The sequence below is a fragment of the Lasioglossum baleicum genome, chromosome 8 (genome assembly GCF_051020765.1).
Source record: "Lasioglossum baleicum chromosome 8, iyLasBale1, whole genome shotgun sequence".
In the NCBI taxonomy this organism is placed as follows: domain Eukaryota; kingdom Metazoa; phylum Arthropoda; class Insecta; order Hymenoptera; family Halictidae; genus Lasioglossum; species Lasioglossum baleicum.
The window spans coordinates 1,076,180-1,095,261 of NC_134936.1; the positions used below are offsets into that span (position 1 = coordinate 1,076,180).

General features: G+C 35.1%; 1 protein-coding gene across 1 annotated transcript in view; it reads right to left on the minus strand.

Annotated features, from left to right (window-relative positions):
* LOC143211246 (dynein axonemal heavy chain 5-like) overlaps positions 1-19,082 on the minus strand; it is a 181,294-nt gene that overhangs the window by 79,849 nt on the left and 82,363 nt on the right. The window contains exon 2 of the mRNA XM_076428730.1: positions 6,945-7,508. Within this exon, the coding sequence (XP_076284845.1) occupies positions 6,945-6,971 (27 nt within the window). The 5' untranslated portion in view covers positions 6,972-7,508. The remainder of the gene's footprint in view (positions 1-6,944; positions 7,509-19,082) is intronic.

Consider the following 19,082-nt stretch of genomic DNA (forward strand, 5'->3'; position numbering starts at 1 on the left):
ACTATAAAATATAAATGGTATTATATACTATTTACTATTTCAAATACTATTTTCCCCAGCTCTGCACCTAAATATCTCTTCAGGTTATTGTGATGCAAAACATATTTGTTACGTAATGTGCATGGTGTCAATGGACCAAGTATCTGGCACGAATATTTTTTTCCAAAGGTCATTTTTTCGGAGTTATCAAGGTCATCGATGTTTTTTGATACATAACTACATTTTTATTTTATTGCATCGTGTAACTGATCGAGAAATACATTCAGATATGTATAATAACATGACCTTGAAATGACCTTGATCTTCGAAAATTAAAGTTTTACCTTCAGATCAAGCTCACGGTCATGAACGAACAATTTATTTTATTTTAAGACAACAAATTTGAAACAATTAATTAAAAAATGATTACAAGAAATATATATTTATTACGGTAATTATCAGAACGTAAAAATCAGTTTTTAATGAATTTTAGTGGAAATTTCTTCCCGATTTCAAGAGTTATTATAAAATGTCACGATCCAGCCCACTGTGTTCTTCGGCCGTCCGAGATTGTATATCGCGGTGCAGCGCGTTCACTTCAAATTTTTATTTCGTCAGTTTTCAAATGTCCACTTTTCTACAAACAGGTCCGTAAAAAAAGGGGACACTTGGGGCTATATCCCCATTTTTTCAATTTTTTAAAAAGTGACCCATTGTGAAAGCACGGCATTTGTTTAAAACAATTACAAGATAGATGGCGAAAAAACATTTTTGTCAAATAACAACATTTTGAGTGGATACTCTTATGTTTTCACTACAAGCTCCTAAAAACTCATTTTTCTCGGTTTGCTAGTTCTGCTATTATATGTATAGGTGCACGGTGGTGCACTAGCCAAGTTCCTCGCACTGCCTCATTTTACACGAAACAACTTATTGTTAGCCGCTTTTTAGAGGCTTATAACTCGGCACTGGAGGCAGATGGAGAAATGTAATTTCGTACACTTGTTAAATGCTATCATGTCTCAATATTGACAAAACATTAATCTTCTAACATTAGTAGGTTCCGAGATATAAGACCTCAAAAATCGCTAAATTTGTCACTGACTGACTGACAGTAGAAAATGACACTAAAATTATAACAAAAGAAATCTAGGTAAAGTTGGGTTCCAATTCGCCGGCACAGTGTTAATCTTTGATACCTACTTGATAATTCACTGTCCAACAAATTTCAACTTTTTAAAACTATTTCGATTCCCACTATGCGATTCTTATAGAGTTTTCCGCGCTGATTCCGAATCTGTTTTTCATTTTTTCCCTATACGTCCAGTTTTTGAGAAAATGGAGTTTAAAAAAAAGACATATTTTTCAACTTTAAACAAATATTGTGATGTTATTATAAAAGATATTGAATTGTTCTTTACAGCAAAAGATTCTGTAGACTTTCCCGAATACAGTGATACCCAATACTAATATACTATGACTCGTTTAAATTATCTGCAGTTATTGCTGCACATTCCAATATGATTCTTTCTCTCAGATTCTCTACAGAATCTATGGGGTTTGAATAAATTCTATCTTTCAAATAACCCCACAGAAAAAGTCAAGGGGACTTAAATCAGGTGAACGGGCTGGCCAAGGTATTGATGTATAAACGCAGTTATGCAAACAATAAAAAAACGTTATAAGAAATGTTTAGAATGTAATGGAGAAGCGTTTGAGCATCTTCTTCAATAAAGACATTTTTTGAAAATATCTCGAGATCTAATAATTTTTTGCCATGTGTACCCTAATCATTTTTTACGTAGAATGAACAGAAGAATCGATCTGTGTAAAAAACAATATGCATTTCTATTTAAACAAATGATGCAATTGTTAATTGCACGTGCACTGCTGCATCTAAAAAAATTTAAAGACCTACAGATGTAGTTCTCTTCGAACCATTTATCTTTCTCCTTTGGCATTTTTTTGTAAATGCAATAATAACGGAGTTATGACTTGTAACAATTGCGTGAATCACCCTGTAGATAGACCCACATTAAAAAGTTGTAAAACGCAACTTTTAGTATTTTTTCTACAATTCTGATCAATTGCAATTTTTTAAAAAACTTCTTTTCACATCCTGCAGTAAACTAATTGCTCTAGTTTCCAAAAAAAGTTCAAATCGTATAGTATATTAAAATAGTGGTAAATCTACACTACAGACAGGGATTGGAACGGTTATGAAGATAACTGTTTAAACTGTTATTTTTCGGTTCTGATTGAAATAGTTATTAAGAACCGAAATGATGTTATGTTATAACACTTATAACTGTTACGAGAATATCGGTACTGGCTGGCAGTTCTGGCTTATATCGGTTACTGTTACGATTTTGGAGAACCGATATTATGTATTTCGGTTCGGGATTTCGGTTCTCTGTCATTCTGTATTCTATATTGTGTTCGACCTAATATTTATTATTTAAACAATTTATAAATAAATAAATTTTTATAATTTGTTTCTATATTTATTGTTTGAAATACCATTTCAATAATTTAAAATAATTGTTTAGATAAATAAATTTTTATAATTTGTTTCTGTAGTAATTATTTGAATTGTTATTTCAATAATAATTTATTGTTAAAATAATTGTTTAAATAAATAAATTTTTATAATTTGTTTCTGTATTAATTATTTGAATTGTTATTTCTCAATAATAATTTATTGTTAAAATAATTTAAATAAATAAATTTTTATAATTTGTTTCCATATTCATTATTTGAATTGTTATTTCAATAATTTATTGTTAAAATAAATAGATTTTTATAATCTATACAAATTTGTTATTTGTTTTTATTTATTTAAACAATTATTTTCACAATAAATTATTAGAATAATATAATTCACAAATAGAAAAATATATAAATTTATTTATTTAAACCAGTGAGATGAGCAACCCCCGCGGACTGCAGTGGGCCAAAAGTGAAAACATAAGAATACGCGCGGGCCGCAACCGGCAACGGACGCAATTGTTGGAAGTAACAATTGAAAATAGGCGACGAAGGCCGCCTCGCCGCGCCACTGGTGGCTCATGTCGGGCGAAGTTATTTTGTTTTCTGGTTCGAAAAAAACGTCGACGTTACAAACTTGAAAGGTTGGTTTCTCAAGATAAAAGTCTGCTCTATCGCGTGGTATAGTTCGATTTTCCGCTGGACCCTAATTTTTTGAGATAAATTGAAAAATATCCTCAAAAATTGGTGCAAAAGTAGTGTCTCTTCGTCTTTAATCATTGTTTAAACATGTTTAAACAATCATAATGTATTAATATTGGATATCACTGTATTCGGGAAAGTCTACAGAATCTTTTGCTGTAAAGAACAATTCAATATCTTTTATAATAACATCACAATATTAGTTTAAAGTTGAAAAATATGTCTTTTTTTTAAACTCCATTTTCTCAAAAACTGGACGTATAGAAAAAAAATGAAAAACAGATTCGGAATCAGTGAGGAAAACTCTATAAGAATCGCATAGTGGGAATCGAAATACTTTTCGGCTGTTGGACAGTATTGATGAAATTCCAACAAAAATTGATGAAATCCCAACAAAAACATCCTGTAAACAGGACCCAAGTTCCTATGGCCGTAAAAAGTTCTGAGATCAACCAAAATACGGCCAAGTTCGTTAGCTTAGAAATACCTCTTGCAATACTGAAAAAACGTTTGTAAAATTAGTTTAAAAGAACGCTATTTAATTTTTAATTTTTAATGAATCTCTCGGTGTAACGGTTCTTTCGCTTGGTAAACAAACATTATAGTATAATAATACGTAGTAACTTTGTAAACACCGCACGGAGCTCGAACGCACACTGAGCTCCTTCGGTGCGAAGAGGGTCAGTGGAGTGGGAACCGAGTGAGTACTACCGATCGTCGCGCGGGGAGGTGTAACGGTTAAATTTTTAATAGTTTATATCTCCTAAACGCATAGGCTTTTTTAAATTTGTTTTTTTAAATATTGCATTGTCATCCAGTTCTGAGCTATGTTTAAAATTTCAAGTCTCTAGCTCATCGGGAAGTTCGTTTAAAATCAGTTGTAAAATTTGTACCGAACAGACAAACAGACATACAAGAAAGCGACCTAATAAAAACGCGGTAAAATATTTAATGGCATACCTGGTGATTTGGCGACTTCCCTGTGAAAATCATCATTAACGAACTGCTCCTTTTGTGTAGACATCACTTTGAGATTATAACAGAGACATGTAGTAAAAGACGGTATTGCGACCGCATCATATCGAAACGCCGCGCCGTGGTAAAATGTCAAAGATAAAGGTTCGACGGAGAATCTCGGTGTAACGGTTCTTTCGCTTGGTAAACTAACATTATTATAGTATAAATAATACGTAGTAACTTTATAAACACCGCACGGAGCGCAAACGCACACGGACGCACACTGAGCTCCTTCGGTGCGAAGCGGGTCAGTGGAGTGGGGATGACCCAGAGTGGGAACACATAGTAGAGTGGGGACGCTAAACGCGAAGACGTACTACATCACGCGGCTGGCGGTACGAAGGTTTAAATTATTAATAATTTATATCTCCTAAACGCATAGGCTTTTTTAAAAAATGTTTTTAAATATTGCATCGTCATTCAGTTCTGAGCTATGTTAAAAATTTCAAGTCTCTAAACTCATCGGGAAGTTAGTTTAGAATCAGTTGCAAAATTTGTACCGAACAAACAGACAGACAGATAGACAAGAAAGCGAGCTAATAAAAACGTGGTAAAATAGTAATGAAAACAAATTCGAAAGGCTCAAAACAATAATGCAATTTAAGGGGGAGGTATTGGATGAATGAGGAAGAAAGAAAATGTAGAGGACATGTGGATGGGAGAATGAAACTTGGGAGAGCATGTATGGCAGGTGTGTATGAGAATGGATGAGGATAAAGGATGGCAGGAGAGAATGTGGGAAGAGAGAGAGTTTTGGATGATGAGGGGGAGGTGAGGAATGATTGAGGTAAATAGAAGAATGGAGAGAAGGGGAAAATGGAAGGAATGGAGGAAATAAAGGGAATGAAAGAGAGAAAGAGTGTAAAGATGGTGGAGATAGATAAGAGAAAACCGGAAGGGGAGGTCCAGAAAGTAGGGAAGGGGGAGAGGATAGAAGAGTGTGTAGAAGTATGTTTGTATGTATGGAGTGCATGAGGATCTCTCTCTCTCTCGCACACACTATAAACGGAGCGTTTGTACAGGAGCACGCCGTTTTCAAGAGTTCTATTGGAAAGCAAACTTCATTAACATTCATATACCAGAGAAATTTTTATGAATGTTAATGAAGTGTGCTTTCCAATAGAACTCTTGAAAACGGCGTGCTCCTGTACAAACGCTCCGTTTATAGTGTGTGCTAGATGCCGAAAAAATTATTGTTTCCCATGCTTTTACGATGAGTATCATTCTGGGTCGTGTCATACTAACACGTAATTTTTTTTATTAATAAAGAATGAGCAATAATAAAGTAAATATAACACTGTATTATTTTTATGTTCGATTTTTTTCAATACCCACAAATAAAAAACATGCATTTTCTATTTAAAAAATAATTGTTTAATGGCAGATTTCATAAATTTTAGGATTAAAACTGAAAAAAGATTTAAAAAAAAAATGTCGGCAGCAAGACTCGAACCAGCGACCTACTGATTACCAGTCTTTCTCGCAGCGCCCTCGGCCACTGCGCTTTATGTTCATAGCTTAACGCGAACTCCTTATGAACGCGTAAACCGAATTTTCAAATGCCATTTTCTCGGGAAATCTTGAGAAGCGCGCGCTACTGCTTTGCTAAATTAAACTTGGATATGTCATCTTCAAATACTGCAAGTTTCACGAAAATCCGGATTCCGACTACCCTGGGCTCCCCTTGTTAGTTTTTCGGTCCCCTACACGCTCCTGAAGTTTTGCCATTTAAATTCGGGACACCCTGTATATCTTTGCTACTTATAAAAATATGAAAAAATTTTTTAGACAAAAGTTGAGCTGTTTAATAAGTGAAATATAATGCAAAAGAAAAAGAAGTTTTCTAAATGTCAATTTTTGAGATTTCAAGGTCACGAATCTCTTTTTTTTTTAATCAATATTCCATTTTGTTTCTAAATTGTTATAGTGCGTAAAAAGACAAATTCAACGATATATAAACATATACGCTGACCATATACTGCAGTGGAGGAAAGCGAGTTACAAAATTAAAAAATTTTCAAAGTCGATTTGGCACAATTTCTTGTTACTCGATCAATTTCAAAATTTGCACAGATTATTTTTTCGTCCAGTGGCACCATTCTAGGGGTTGTCCCACAAAAAAATCTGCGAAATAATTTCCGCCAAGTATAACGAAGGTCCACACTAATCCGCAGTCTAGTAATAAATATGTATGCATACTCCCAATACAAAATGTTCGATAGTTTCACTGAAAAAAATTCCTAAACTCGTGCAGAAGCGGTCTGGAAAATCAGTATATCCGGTTGAATGAGACACTGTGTATATGGCTCAGCGAACGGCACGTTTCAATATTCAATTCGGCTGATGTCCCATGAGCATGCACCGAATCAATTCATCGATCACGAAGCAATTCCATTTCATGCTTTCATACGGGAATAACGAGTTTCTTACGTGCAAGGAGGATAGATTGGTGATCAGGCTAATCGGGCGTGTGTAAGGGGCCAGACAATCTCGAAGTCGGGAGGACATGAAATCGCTGAAAATTTATAAACTGTCGAGCGGCGTGCGCTCTTTATCTTATCGAAATCTGGGGATAGCGCTCCAGAGGAGAACGCTGCCAATTTTGTTGGTCCTTTATGTGAGATGGAATGTTCGGATCGTATCTAGGATCTCTCCTAGCGATTCGAGCTGTTATCGGGGGGATCGTATCGCTAAGTAAGTGCAGGTCTAATTGGAACAGGTGCAACGAAGTACACAGAAATACTTCTCGGTCCGCTTACTCTGGCTTCCTCGCTGGTCTCCGTCATTGCGACGTTTTATCCTGGCCTGGTACACACCGGAACAATCCACGTTCTTGTGCAGTCCACACCGTAATGCGACATTAACTCTGTTACCTGGTTCTCTTAGCCAACGATCATTTCCCGTCCTTCTCCTACCGCTTCCTCCCCTGTGTTCTCCCTTCCTCCTTTGTTTCCGCTGCCCCCCGCGCCACTTAGCTTAACGATGTATTAATAGACAAATCAGGTGGAATTTGTCGGAATCCTGGTCGATGCCGCGACAAAACCTAGGTACCCCGCCGCTCAGCTGACTCTCGAGCCGCTCCACGAACACGGCTTGCCGTAACGACAAAGGCTGGCGAATTTATGATAGTCTAGTCTTATCGAGCGAGGAGCCATTATCGTGATAAGGAAAGGAACACCGGCAACTAATGCACGCCAGCTCTGATTGGCCTGGCGTCAAGTCAAAAAGTTGTCCGCGAGCATCGACCGATGGACGATCACGCTAGAAGTACCGATTGATCTGCATAGAGGTAGTTACCAGCATCTAGACGAGACATCTACACCCTGCGACAAAAAGATAGCACATTATACAGATAAATGGTTTTTTAGCTTTTCAAGTAGTATATTACATTAAAAATATGTTTCTTCTATCGATCGTATTTGCTGTTAATAAATGTTAAATGCTTTCGGTGCAACGGTTCGATCGTTTACTACTAATTATGAAGCAATTTTGCTAATTATCAAACAAAATCAACGTTTCGATCCTAGTTTGGATCCTTTTCCAAATTTATTTGAATCGCGTTTGTTTTGGGGAAAATAAATTAATAATAATTGTGTGGCACGTGTGTTACGTGCGTCGGACATGCTTGTTGACAAGACACTGATATATTATTATATTAACAATGTATATTACATTGTTTGTGAGCTGCAACTAGGCAATAAGAATAAAACATTATTTCAATATGGTCCTATGCATTTATTACGGGAAGAAACAATTTTATTGGAAAATATGTAACATTAAAGGAAAAATCGGTGCGTCAAAAAGAGAGCACACACTTCTTAAAATAACTAAATAATAAAGTATATGTATGAAAAAATAATGTCTTAATATTTTGTAACTCCGCCTTTTATTTGTATAACTTGGTATAAACGTTTCGGTATAGATTTGTAGAATTTTATAACCACGTTTCTGCTTAACGATACCCAGTTTTGTTCAATACAGGTTTTTAATTCGTCTAGGGTTCGAAATTGTCTTCCGCCGGCATAACCGATTTGGCTAAATGAGCCCAGCAATTTTCTATAATATTTAAGTCAGGAGACCTGGCTGGCCACTCCAAAATTTGAATATTTTTCCGTGTAAAATATTCCTTTACAATCTTCGCGGTATGAACACATGCATTATCTTGCTGATAAATACAGTTTGTGTCGGCAATTTTTAAATCACGTCTCTTCAATTGTTCGTCGATTAAACCAATGTACTTTCCATACTACCCAATTCCCGCCCACACCATTACTCCACCATCGCCAAATTGTCGAATGCATAAAATCTTTTTTGTTCTTTACTTTCTAACGTAAATCTCATCTCATCACTAAAGATAACTTTTCGCCATTTTTTCTTCTAATAAATATACTTCTCAGAAAATTATAAATGAGCTTTTTTATATTGCTTAGTTAGCGGTGGTTCAGGTGTTAATTTTTGGCGTTTACGTAGCAACAGAATTTGATGCAGTTCTTAAAATTGCACGCCGTTGACGATCAGTTGTCACTCTTCGACGACCTGGGCTTTTTTTCCATATTCGTCTACAGTTTTTAAGAAATTGCAAATAACATTGCAGGAGTTTCTGTTACGCAAAATGTTCAAAAATATTCCCTTCAGGTACTATACATTCAACTGTATCGCAATACACAACATAATAACAGATTCGGTGTTGACAGGAAGACATTTATGATATACCTTCACCTATGCGTTCGTAAAGAATCGTGTTTTTATCAACTACTAATCACTCTGAAGACCTTCTTGCTATCAGATTTCCACTGTTTCGAAGATTTCTAATCTATCAGTTTATCGATGAACGTTTCACAGTGCGTTACTCAAAGGAAGATAAGATTGATATGATTTTCATTTATGGAGAAAGTCGACAGTGTTTAAGAGAACCAGTGCGGTTGTACAAGGACCGATTTCCTAATCGCAATTGTCCATCAGTTTCCGTTTACTCCAATTTGAGAAATAAATTCCGTGAAACTGATAGTGTTGAAAATAAAAAATGTACGAAGGTGAGGACTGTAAGGAATGAAGCAAACACAATTAATGTTCCAGCAGCAGTGGATACAAACCCTCATGCTAGTACGAGGCAAATCGCACGAGAAAGTGGCATTGGTCACAAATGTGTAGTGCAAATACTCCATGAACAAAAATTTCACTCCTTTCACCTATTAATTCACCAAGAACTTCATGGTAGAGACTTTGTACATCGAGTAAACTTTTGCCAGTAGGAATTGAGACAATTGATAAACGATAGAGCATTTTTTAATAAAGTATTATTTACCGATGAAGCTTCTCGTCTACGAATCACGGACAGATAAATTTAAAAAACGTGCATTATTGGTCATCTGAAAATCCGCGGTGGTTACGGACAGTCGACAAACAAAGACCATGGTACGTCAATGTTTGGTGTGGAATTTTAAACAACCAAATAATTGGGCCTCACTTTATCATCGGAACATTAAATGCAAAAAATACATTGCATTTTTACGAGAATCGTTACCAATTCTCCTGGAAAATACACCCTTGGACATTCGTGAAGATATGTGGTATCAACATGACGGATGTCCAGCCCATTCTTCCCGTGTCGTAACACAATTCTTGAATAATAAGTTTCAAAATCGTTGGATTGGACGTAACGGACCCGTATTATGGCCAGCTCGCTCACCAGATCTTACACCCCTTGATTTCTATCTATGGGGAAAACTGTGAAAAACGATGTTTATCATGAACCACCAACCACTGTAGACGACATGAAAGAAAGAATCGTCAAGGCTTGTGCGTCGATTCCCTCAGAAATGAATTACACAGCAGTACGTTCTGTAACTTCACGGCTAAATGAATGTATAGCAGCTCGAGAGAATATTTTTGAACATTTTGCGTAACAGAAATAAAGCCAATGAATCTGACACGTTGAATTTTATTTATTCCATTTTTCTGGATTGGAGGTCATTTGTAGGTCATATTGTGTTACATGGATGAATTCGTTATTTTGTCAGCCACAACATTACGTTAACGAAGATTATATATCATTGCATTTAAAAAAACATCGATGACCTTGAAATCTCATAAAAACATGTCCTTGAAAATTTTTTTCCCTGACACCGTTACATGTGGCCCTTCAAACAGTGTAACTTTGGCCTAAGAAGTTTTTTTGTACAACGAAATGTAACGGAGATATTTAGGTGTTCTATTTCTTCGGATTCACCCTGTATAATGTAGAATCTCATATGTATGGGGTGTACACTCATTTTTGATTCTCACTTTAGATCGGGATCGGATACTATTTTTTTGTGGCCGCGTCGAGCGCGTTGAACGTAAAAAAGGACAAACATGTAAACACGGACCGTGCGGTTGAAAGCGCAAAAAAAGTAGTGTGTCGGTGAATCAATATTGGTGCAATAATGAAACTTCTGGTTCTTTACTTATTTTTAATGAAATTTTATCGATATATTTGCGATATTTTTCTGATTAAAATGACACTGAACAATTTCACCCATGTTTACTGTACATACGAAGCATAGTTTATAATCTATCATATATTATTGCATATGCTAACGAGCTACAGCTCGTTGGAGGATTTTAAACTACACATTTTCATCAGAAAAATGAGAAAAATATCTTGAGAAAGGTTGTATAACCAGTTGAAATTATGTCGTGTTGAGTGTCATTTTAATACGAAAAATGCCTATCATTTAAGTAGTTTATCGCATTTTATTAACTTCCCGATTTTATAGGGAAGTTATTGTAATGACCCCGAAAATCGAAAATCGATTTTTTAGCAGATCTTCACGTTTCATGGTCGTTGCAGTCATTTTAGACTATTTTCAGCAAAATGTTCGTATGTGTGTGTGTGTGTGTGTGTGTGTGTGTGTGTGTGTGTGTGTGTGTGTGTGTGTGCGCGTATGTCTGTTTCTATGTGATCAAATTTTTCGTTAACGTTTTCTAAAAAGGTAACAACGCGATCAGAATGATGAATGATGCAATCGATGTGCCCCGTCGTAACTTAGAGCTGATTAGATTTTGGTCCATATTGGTCAAGTAGTTTTTTAGATTTTTAGTTTTTTTCGAAAGGAGTTGATTCTACAATGCAATTTATACGAGAGAACGTAAAGTTTCCATCGAAGAAACAAACGTAATTACACAAACATTTTTTTTTTCATTTTTTTTAAATTTAAAAAAATTTTTTTAACTAAAAAAAAATTATTTTTTTTTCCTTACGCTAATGTTTCCGCTTACAATAATCGAAAATTATCCCAATGCAAGAGTGAGTTAATCATCTCTACTCCCGAGAATACAGTTTCAAAGAATATCGATGAAAGTACAAAAAAAAATTTATATTACAATCTGTAAAAAAACAATCAGTTCAAAACGAATTATTAACTGAGATTAAATTGATAATTAATATAAACTATATGATAATTATTAATAACATTGATGTTGAAAACGGATTGGTTAATGGAGCACACATGCGGAATATTAAAATTTATTACTTTTCAAGAAAATACTAAAATTCCGTCTATATTGTGGTTAGATTTTCAATTGGCCAGAGTAGGAGAACCCGTTATCGTGATTATATGAAAAATGCAAATATTCATCAAAATTTAACACCAATAATAAAAATATCGAATCAAGTAAATATGTCGAGTGAGGAAAAATATCAAATCACACGTAGTCAATTTCCAGTGGTTCCTGCTGAAGCGATTACGATTCATAAAAGTTGTATGTAGCACTGAGCAGAGTTTCAAAATTGAGCGCGGTTTATATATTTTGGGACAATTTAAATTAACAGTATCGAAGAAAACCAAGACCAATACTGCAAACCCGGAGAATGAGGAGTTGTATCGTTTTCGAAAAACTAATTAAGACAATTTATTTTGCAACATTAGTATGCTATAACAAGGAACCAAGCGAGCAATGAGACTGCGATGTTCGTTTAATGCGACGCCATATAGCAAACATTTTGATAAGTAGAAAACTATTGAATTTCCCTGAAAACGTATAATCTTATTAAAACGTACACTTAATAATGATAATGATATACTGCAACTAACGAATCGGGAAGTTCTTTGTGTGGCTCGTGGAGAGTCACACACCAAATCAAAAAAATCCTACCCGCGAGCTCGCGAAGCGAGCGAGCAAAAACAACCCTACTCGCGAGCGAGCGAAGCGAGCGAGCAACAATAACCCTCTAGTTAGAGATGCTAATCATCTAATAATTCCCAATTGCTCTTCAGTGTCGAAGTTTAATAGAGTATCTTCTGACGGAATTCGATATATCAGACGTCGCAAAGGATCTTAATCCGAACTGCATCGTAGGGACACTCAAGCACAGTGGTGGTTGTGTAATGGTGCGGGCATCGTTCTCGCGGAACGGTCCAGGACAAATTCGAAAAATTAATGACATTATAGAAAGGTTTCAATAGCTGGAAATTATGAAGGAAGCCATGATACCGTATGTACGTGAATATATGGGAGACAATTTCATTTTCCAGCAGAATAATGATGCCAAACATACCTCTAAAATCGTGAAGCAGTTCTTTATGGAAGAAAATTGTTTTATCGATTGAAAACTTGTGGAACATTGTTAAAAGGAACGTACATAAATATAAATCTAAAAATTTCAGTGACCTTTACACTGCAATTGAAACAGAATGGAACAACAGTTCAACAGAACAATGTGTAAAGCTAATTGATTCAATGCCACGAAGATGTGCTGCAGTCATTAAAAGTAACGGTTACCCCACAAAATATTAACTTTTAACGAAAGTATTGTTACTTATACCTTTTTCATAAATAAGTCTTGAATTAATGTCCGCAGCAAATACAGCATTGAAAGTTTCATGCGCATTCTACCAAACACATTTTGAAAGAGTCTAGAGTCTAGGACCTAGGTTGTTCGTAGATAAAGTGCGAATATATGTGTAAATGTTAAGAACAATTGGGAATTGTTCGACTTTTAGTACCCCTAATAAAATGCGATAATTTACTGAAACGATAGTGGTCTTAAACTTTTGTCCGCTACTGTATCTATCGAACTGAGTATGTATTTTCGTGACCATTGCGCCGGTAATTTCGATGTACAATTTTCCGATAGTATTTCCACAGTCGCGCCAGTATTCTAGTACTGCACTAATTCATGCCTTTTTTGTGACTGTGCATTGTGACAATACTTTTATAGAATTCTATAATCAGTGGTGCTTGTTAAATGTTTTTAACCCTCGGATGGCGGACTTTTTTTCGTAAATATAAAATTGATGTGACCATTCACAGCTAATTTTTTAAACATATTTTTTATGATATTTGTTGGAGCAGCCATTATTTTTTTCTCCGGGGTGTGCGTAGTGTTCTTGATTTCTCAACATTTTTCATTTCTCGAGAAATGAGAAATAAAACTATATTTCTCGAGAATTTTTAATGAAATAAAAAAATATTGGAAAACTGTTTTTGAATATTTGGATTATCGTTGATAATATTTATCGGAACCGCAAAAAACGTTAACTCAATGTTTATTCCTGTCCAATATGAACATTAGGGTGGACCTAAGCTATACTTGGAGAAAGATTTCTATCGAGATACAATGCACGCAACTATCCAGTATTGTTCCTTTATGTGAGAACAAAATTTGTGCAAAGTTTGAGATCGATCGGATAAAAGGATGACGTGGTGCACTTGAATTGAAAATTTTGAAAATTGTGAAATTCACCTTAACTATGGAACATGGCACATCGTTGGATTTGTTTTTTTTCTGAATAGCAATATAGAATAATTATATGATCTCCTTTAAATAAAAATAACGATGACCTTGAAATTTCGAAATATGATTTCCAAACAATTTTTCTATTTTGCCATTATATTCACCTTATTGAACAGTGAAAATTTCTCCTCTGACATTTTTTCGTATAATCACAAGTAAGAGAGATATTTTAAATACCTACATTAAAATGTAGCATATTTTGACTGATGGTAGGAGACAGTCGGTGTACAAAGTATTCGTACACATTAAAAAAACGAATAAATTTTTCAAAATTGGTCTCAACAGCTTGAGTTTTTTTGAGACATTAGAAGGGTTAGTTTACTAGCTAATGTGTAATTAATTTTTTTTTGTAATTGTTATTGGTCGCAATTACGAAGGGAACGGTTGTGGTGTCCGGAAGTTGCAAATAAGCATTTGGCCAAGGCAACAACCTTCGAAAGGTTGCCTCAGCGAATTGCTAAAGCAAGGCAATCGACCTGCTAATGCTTATTGTTAGTCAGCAAGACACACAACATAAAAACTCCGGACACCGCCCCACGCGAGGAGAAAGAAACGAGTAACTGTGTCAAGATATTCTTACACTTTGTAATTGTGAAAATGAAGAAAAGGTTCTCACGGAAAGGTTCTCAGTACCCGGCTGCGGCACAACACGGTAAAGACCACGATTTTTAAATTTTTTATCTGTGCCTGTAATGAAAATTTAATACATGTATTTTGTAAATCTAATTACGTTATATATATATATGTACAAAGTTTCATTGAAGTTGGTTGACGGATAAAGAAGCTATGGGCATTGTAAGATGTAAAAATCTTTGAATTTACGGTTTGCGATTCATTTAAATCGCAGATTCTTACGATTTTTGCTATTTTCAATCAATTATATTTCGTAACATACTAGATCGATTTCGATGAAACATTGTAAAAGTATATAACTGACTTAGACCTACCAGAGGCTCCTTCTAAATTTTCATGACAGGTGAAGATAAAAATTTTTTAAATCGTAACCTTTACTATTTCCTTCGCAATTGCGACCACTAACTATTTTTAAAAAAAGTTATTTACACATTAGCTAGTAAACTAATCCTTCTAACCTCTGAAAAGAAACTCAAGGAGTTGGGTCCAATTTTGAAAAAGTAATTCGTTTTTATAATGTGTACGAATACTTTGTACAACTACCGTATATGTATTTGTTCATTTCCAAAAATATGTTATAAAATAAATGAGATTCATAAGAATTTTTCTAGATTTAAATTTCTCGAGAAATACTGTAATTTCTCGAGAAATGAGAAATAACCAATTATAAAATTTCTCGAGAAATTCTCGAGAAAGAATTCTCGAGATGGAACACTAGGTGTGCGAGTATCCGAAATTACGGGCTCAGGTACTTATTGAATATAAATTGAATAAATACAATTTATTCGTTATTCAGGAATGATGAATAAATAAATTGGCATTATTGTTATTATTTTATTCGTTATTCTGAATAACGTTTGCCCAATACTGATTATTAGGCTTGTGTCAATTGCTTTTCTGAGTCCATCGATACGGTTTCTTCGTTTTTATGCGATTAGTTTAGTGAAATAATTGTAGACCAATTTTGAAAATTCGTTAAGAATTTCTAGTTTTTAATTTGGCGAATAATTGACGAATTTAGAAAAACAACGAAGTATTGATCTCAGAAGTTGCGGGAAAACATGACAGCTTTTTAAAAATTAATTTTTTAATGAAATTCTTTAATTAACAGATCGGGTAGTTAAGAATTTTGTAACACTTAGTATTGAAAGTTATGCTATAATCCAGCAATTGGGAAGACCACCACAGTTTTCGTAAACATAGAAACGGGTGGTTTCGAGAGCAGCGGTTTTCGTATCGACTAATGGCCGAGGTATTGACTAATAGTTGGTACACCGAGAAAGTAGTACCAGTCGGTGTTAGGGTGGGCACTAGGGTGGCCCTAAGCTATACTTGGCGAAAAATTTTTGTTGAGATACAAAGCACGACGCCCCCTAGAATGGTTCCTTTTGGTGAAAAAAAAATTTGTGCAAAGTTTGAGATCGATCGGAAAAAAGGATCCGTGGCGCATTTAAATTGAAAATTTTGAAAATTTTGAAATTCATCGTAACTATGAAGTATTATATATCGTTGGATTTGTAATTTTTTTCTAAATAAGAATATGGAAAATTTATATGACCTCAATTGAAAAAAAATAACGATGACCTTGAAATTTCGAAAATTTGATTTTCAAAAAAAATTTTTTTTGTGCCATTATATTTATCATATTAAACGGTGCAACTCTTTCCTCTGACATTTTTTCGTATAACCACAAATAACAGAGATATGTGATTTTGTATTGTACTATTGTACTATAGTATATGTATGTGAATGAATATTTTGACTATATTCTACAGAATAGTAATAAGGAACTATTTCTTATATTCTAATGTAAGACTATCCGCTTTTAGGATGGGAAGGACAGAGCGGGTCACCAAATTATACGCCGGTCAACGGTGAAGCCGCTCTCCAAGAATGCATTTTATTAGATGAACAGACAAACAATACAAAACCTAGAGAGAGAATCCAAACTTGACAACAGTCACTGGAAGAACGGGTCCTCAGACCCGAAGTGGCTGTAAGGACCTACATGGTAAGGATTTACATGTTTTTCGTTATTATCGTTTTCGTTGCGTCAGGATATTGCTGGCGGTAATCTTTTACCATTTGCAGTACCAACTGCTTTTCTTCCTCATTGCGAGCTAAAATTTGATTATAATCCTGCATTAGCTTAACGGCTCTTTCTGCCGAATCATTGACCACAGGTAAAGCCTTAACTATATCTAAACCTAGTTTGTAAGATTCTTCATCTTGCCAAACTATTGGATCTTTTTTAAAAAATTCTGTCGATATATTAAATCTAATAAAAAATTTTCGACTTTCGTCCGATATAAAACTTGAAATGTCCTCTTCCATGTAATCGGCCACATTAGTTGGTAAAATGACGAATTTTTTATAATAATCGCCGCTACTAAAAGATCACTAATTGATCAAGAAACTCTTGTTCCTGTTGATCTTGCATCTTGGATCGTCGTTTACAACTCTTTTGGAAGACCTTTCACTTGTGGTATAATGACTCCAATTTCTCGACGCAGCGACTGTTTAACTGAACTGGAATTCTGGCCTTTTCCCACAACACATCCACTTCTTTAACAACAAGGTGTGCACTAGACTGAAGGTTCAATTTCACTTTCCGCAAATTATAAAATAGCACTCCTAAAACTTGTCGTTTCGATGGCAACTTAGCGTCAATTATCTGATTTTCATCATGTTCTAATAAGAACAGTTTTTCGCGACTTCTACTCTCCATTGGGCTTCTCAATTTATATAGAAATTGAGTAGTCTTCCTGTATGACTACTTTAACGTTTTGCGTCTGCCGAATCTGGATTCAACGACAATGATCGCGAGTCCAATTTTGTAAGTTGAGGTGATAGTTGATCAAAGACAACACTTGAGGTTGTATGTTCGCTTACTCGATGCTGATGATTGCAATTCGTTAGCTCAGACAGATCTAATCAGTGGTTCTCTGATACATCTACAGGGTGTCCCAAAATTCGTGAAAATCCCGAAAGGGGGTGGTTCCTGAGACCATTCTAAGAGACATTTTCCTTTGCACCAATGTCAACTGCGGCTTTGTTTAGGAGTTATTAACGAAAAACACGGACCAATCAGAGCGCGCCCTGGGCCGCCGCGCCGTCACGATGCGATGTCACGGCGTACCGCGACACTCGCTTGCCGGCGCGGCTTGGCGCGCCGGGCCAGGGCGCGCTCTGATTGGTCCGTGTTTTTCGTTAATAACTCCTAAACAAAGCCGCAGTTGACATTGGTGCAAAGGAAAATGTCTCTTAGAATGGTCTCAGGAACCATCCCCTTTCGGGATTTTCACGAATTTTGGGACACCCTGTATATCTTACTTCGGTGTGGATGTCGTTTATTTGAAAAAGCGTGATGATTGGTTGATGGAGTTGAAAGGTATTGGTGGAAAAACTTGTAAGGATAGGAGTAGGAATAGGAGTGGGAGTTTAAGGAGTGGTTATAAATTTTATAACGAGGGTTTACATCTGTTTCCCGGGGGTGCGCTTACGAATTTCAAGATAGGTAAAATTGTAAAAAAGTGGACTTAAGGTCCACGGGGTACGTCTGGAGGTAACGTAATAAATTATATTCGGTCATAGGTAATAAATGGATATGTTGTTTGAAATATCGATCGCAAGATAATGAAATGTATAATATTCAAATGTTCTCGGCGCAACGGTTCGATCAGTTAATAGGAAAAAAGCAAAATTTGCACGTTAGTTAGGAACTTTCAACGTTTCGATCTTCATTCAGATCATTTTCAAGAAAGTAGAAAAAACTGCGTCTGAAAAATATATTTTCACAATGTAAAACCAGAAACTTTAAAATATCTGCGTAACCAGAATGTAACAATGTAACAAGATACTGCAATAATTTACTTACATTGCTTTATAAAAATTATAAATACGGAATTGAAATTGATCACTTCCTAATAACAACTATTTTCCTATTACATGTTATATAAATTACATCTTTATCATATATTTAATAAAAGTTTTTCATCATATGGTCACGAACATGTGGTATGTTTGGGTTTTTGACGTTTTTCACGGTTTGAAATAACCGCAAAACATCGATCGACGATTGACTTTGTTTTGATCGATCGACCGGTTACGTTCTGTGTCTAATGACTTTGATGGTCTATGATCCAGTATCCTGTCTGACGACATGAAAGCAGCATGTGCTAAGACAATTTCAATTCCGTATTTATAATTTTTATAAAGCAATGTAAGTAAATTATTGCAGTATCTTGTTACATTGTTACATTCTGGTTACGCAGATATTTTAAAGTTTCTGGTTTTACATTGTGAAAATATATTTTTCAGACGCAGTTTTTTCTACTTTCTTGAAAATGATCTGAATGAAGATCGAAACGTTGAAAGTTCCTAACTAACGTGCAAATTTTGCTTTTTTCCTATTAACTGATCGAACCGTTGCGCCGAGAACATTTGAATATTATACATTTAATAAATGGATATGTTTAAATATCTG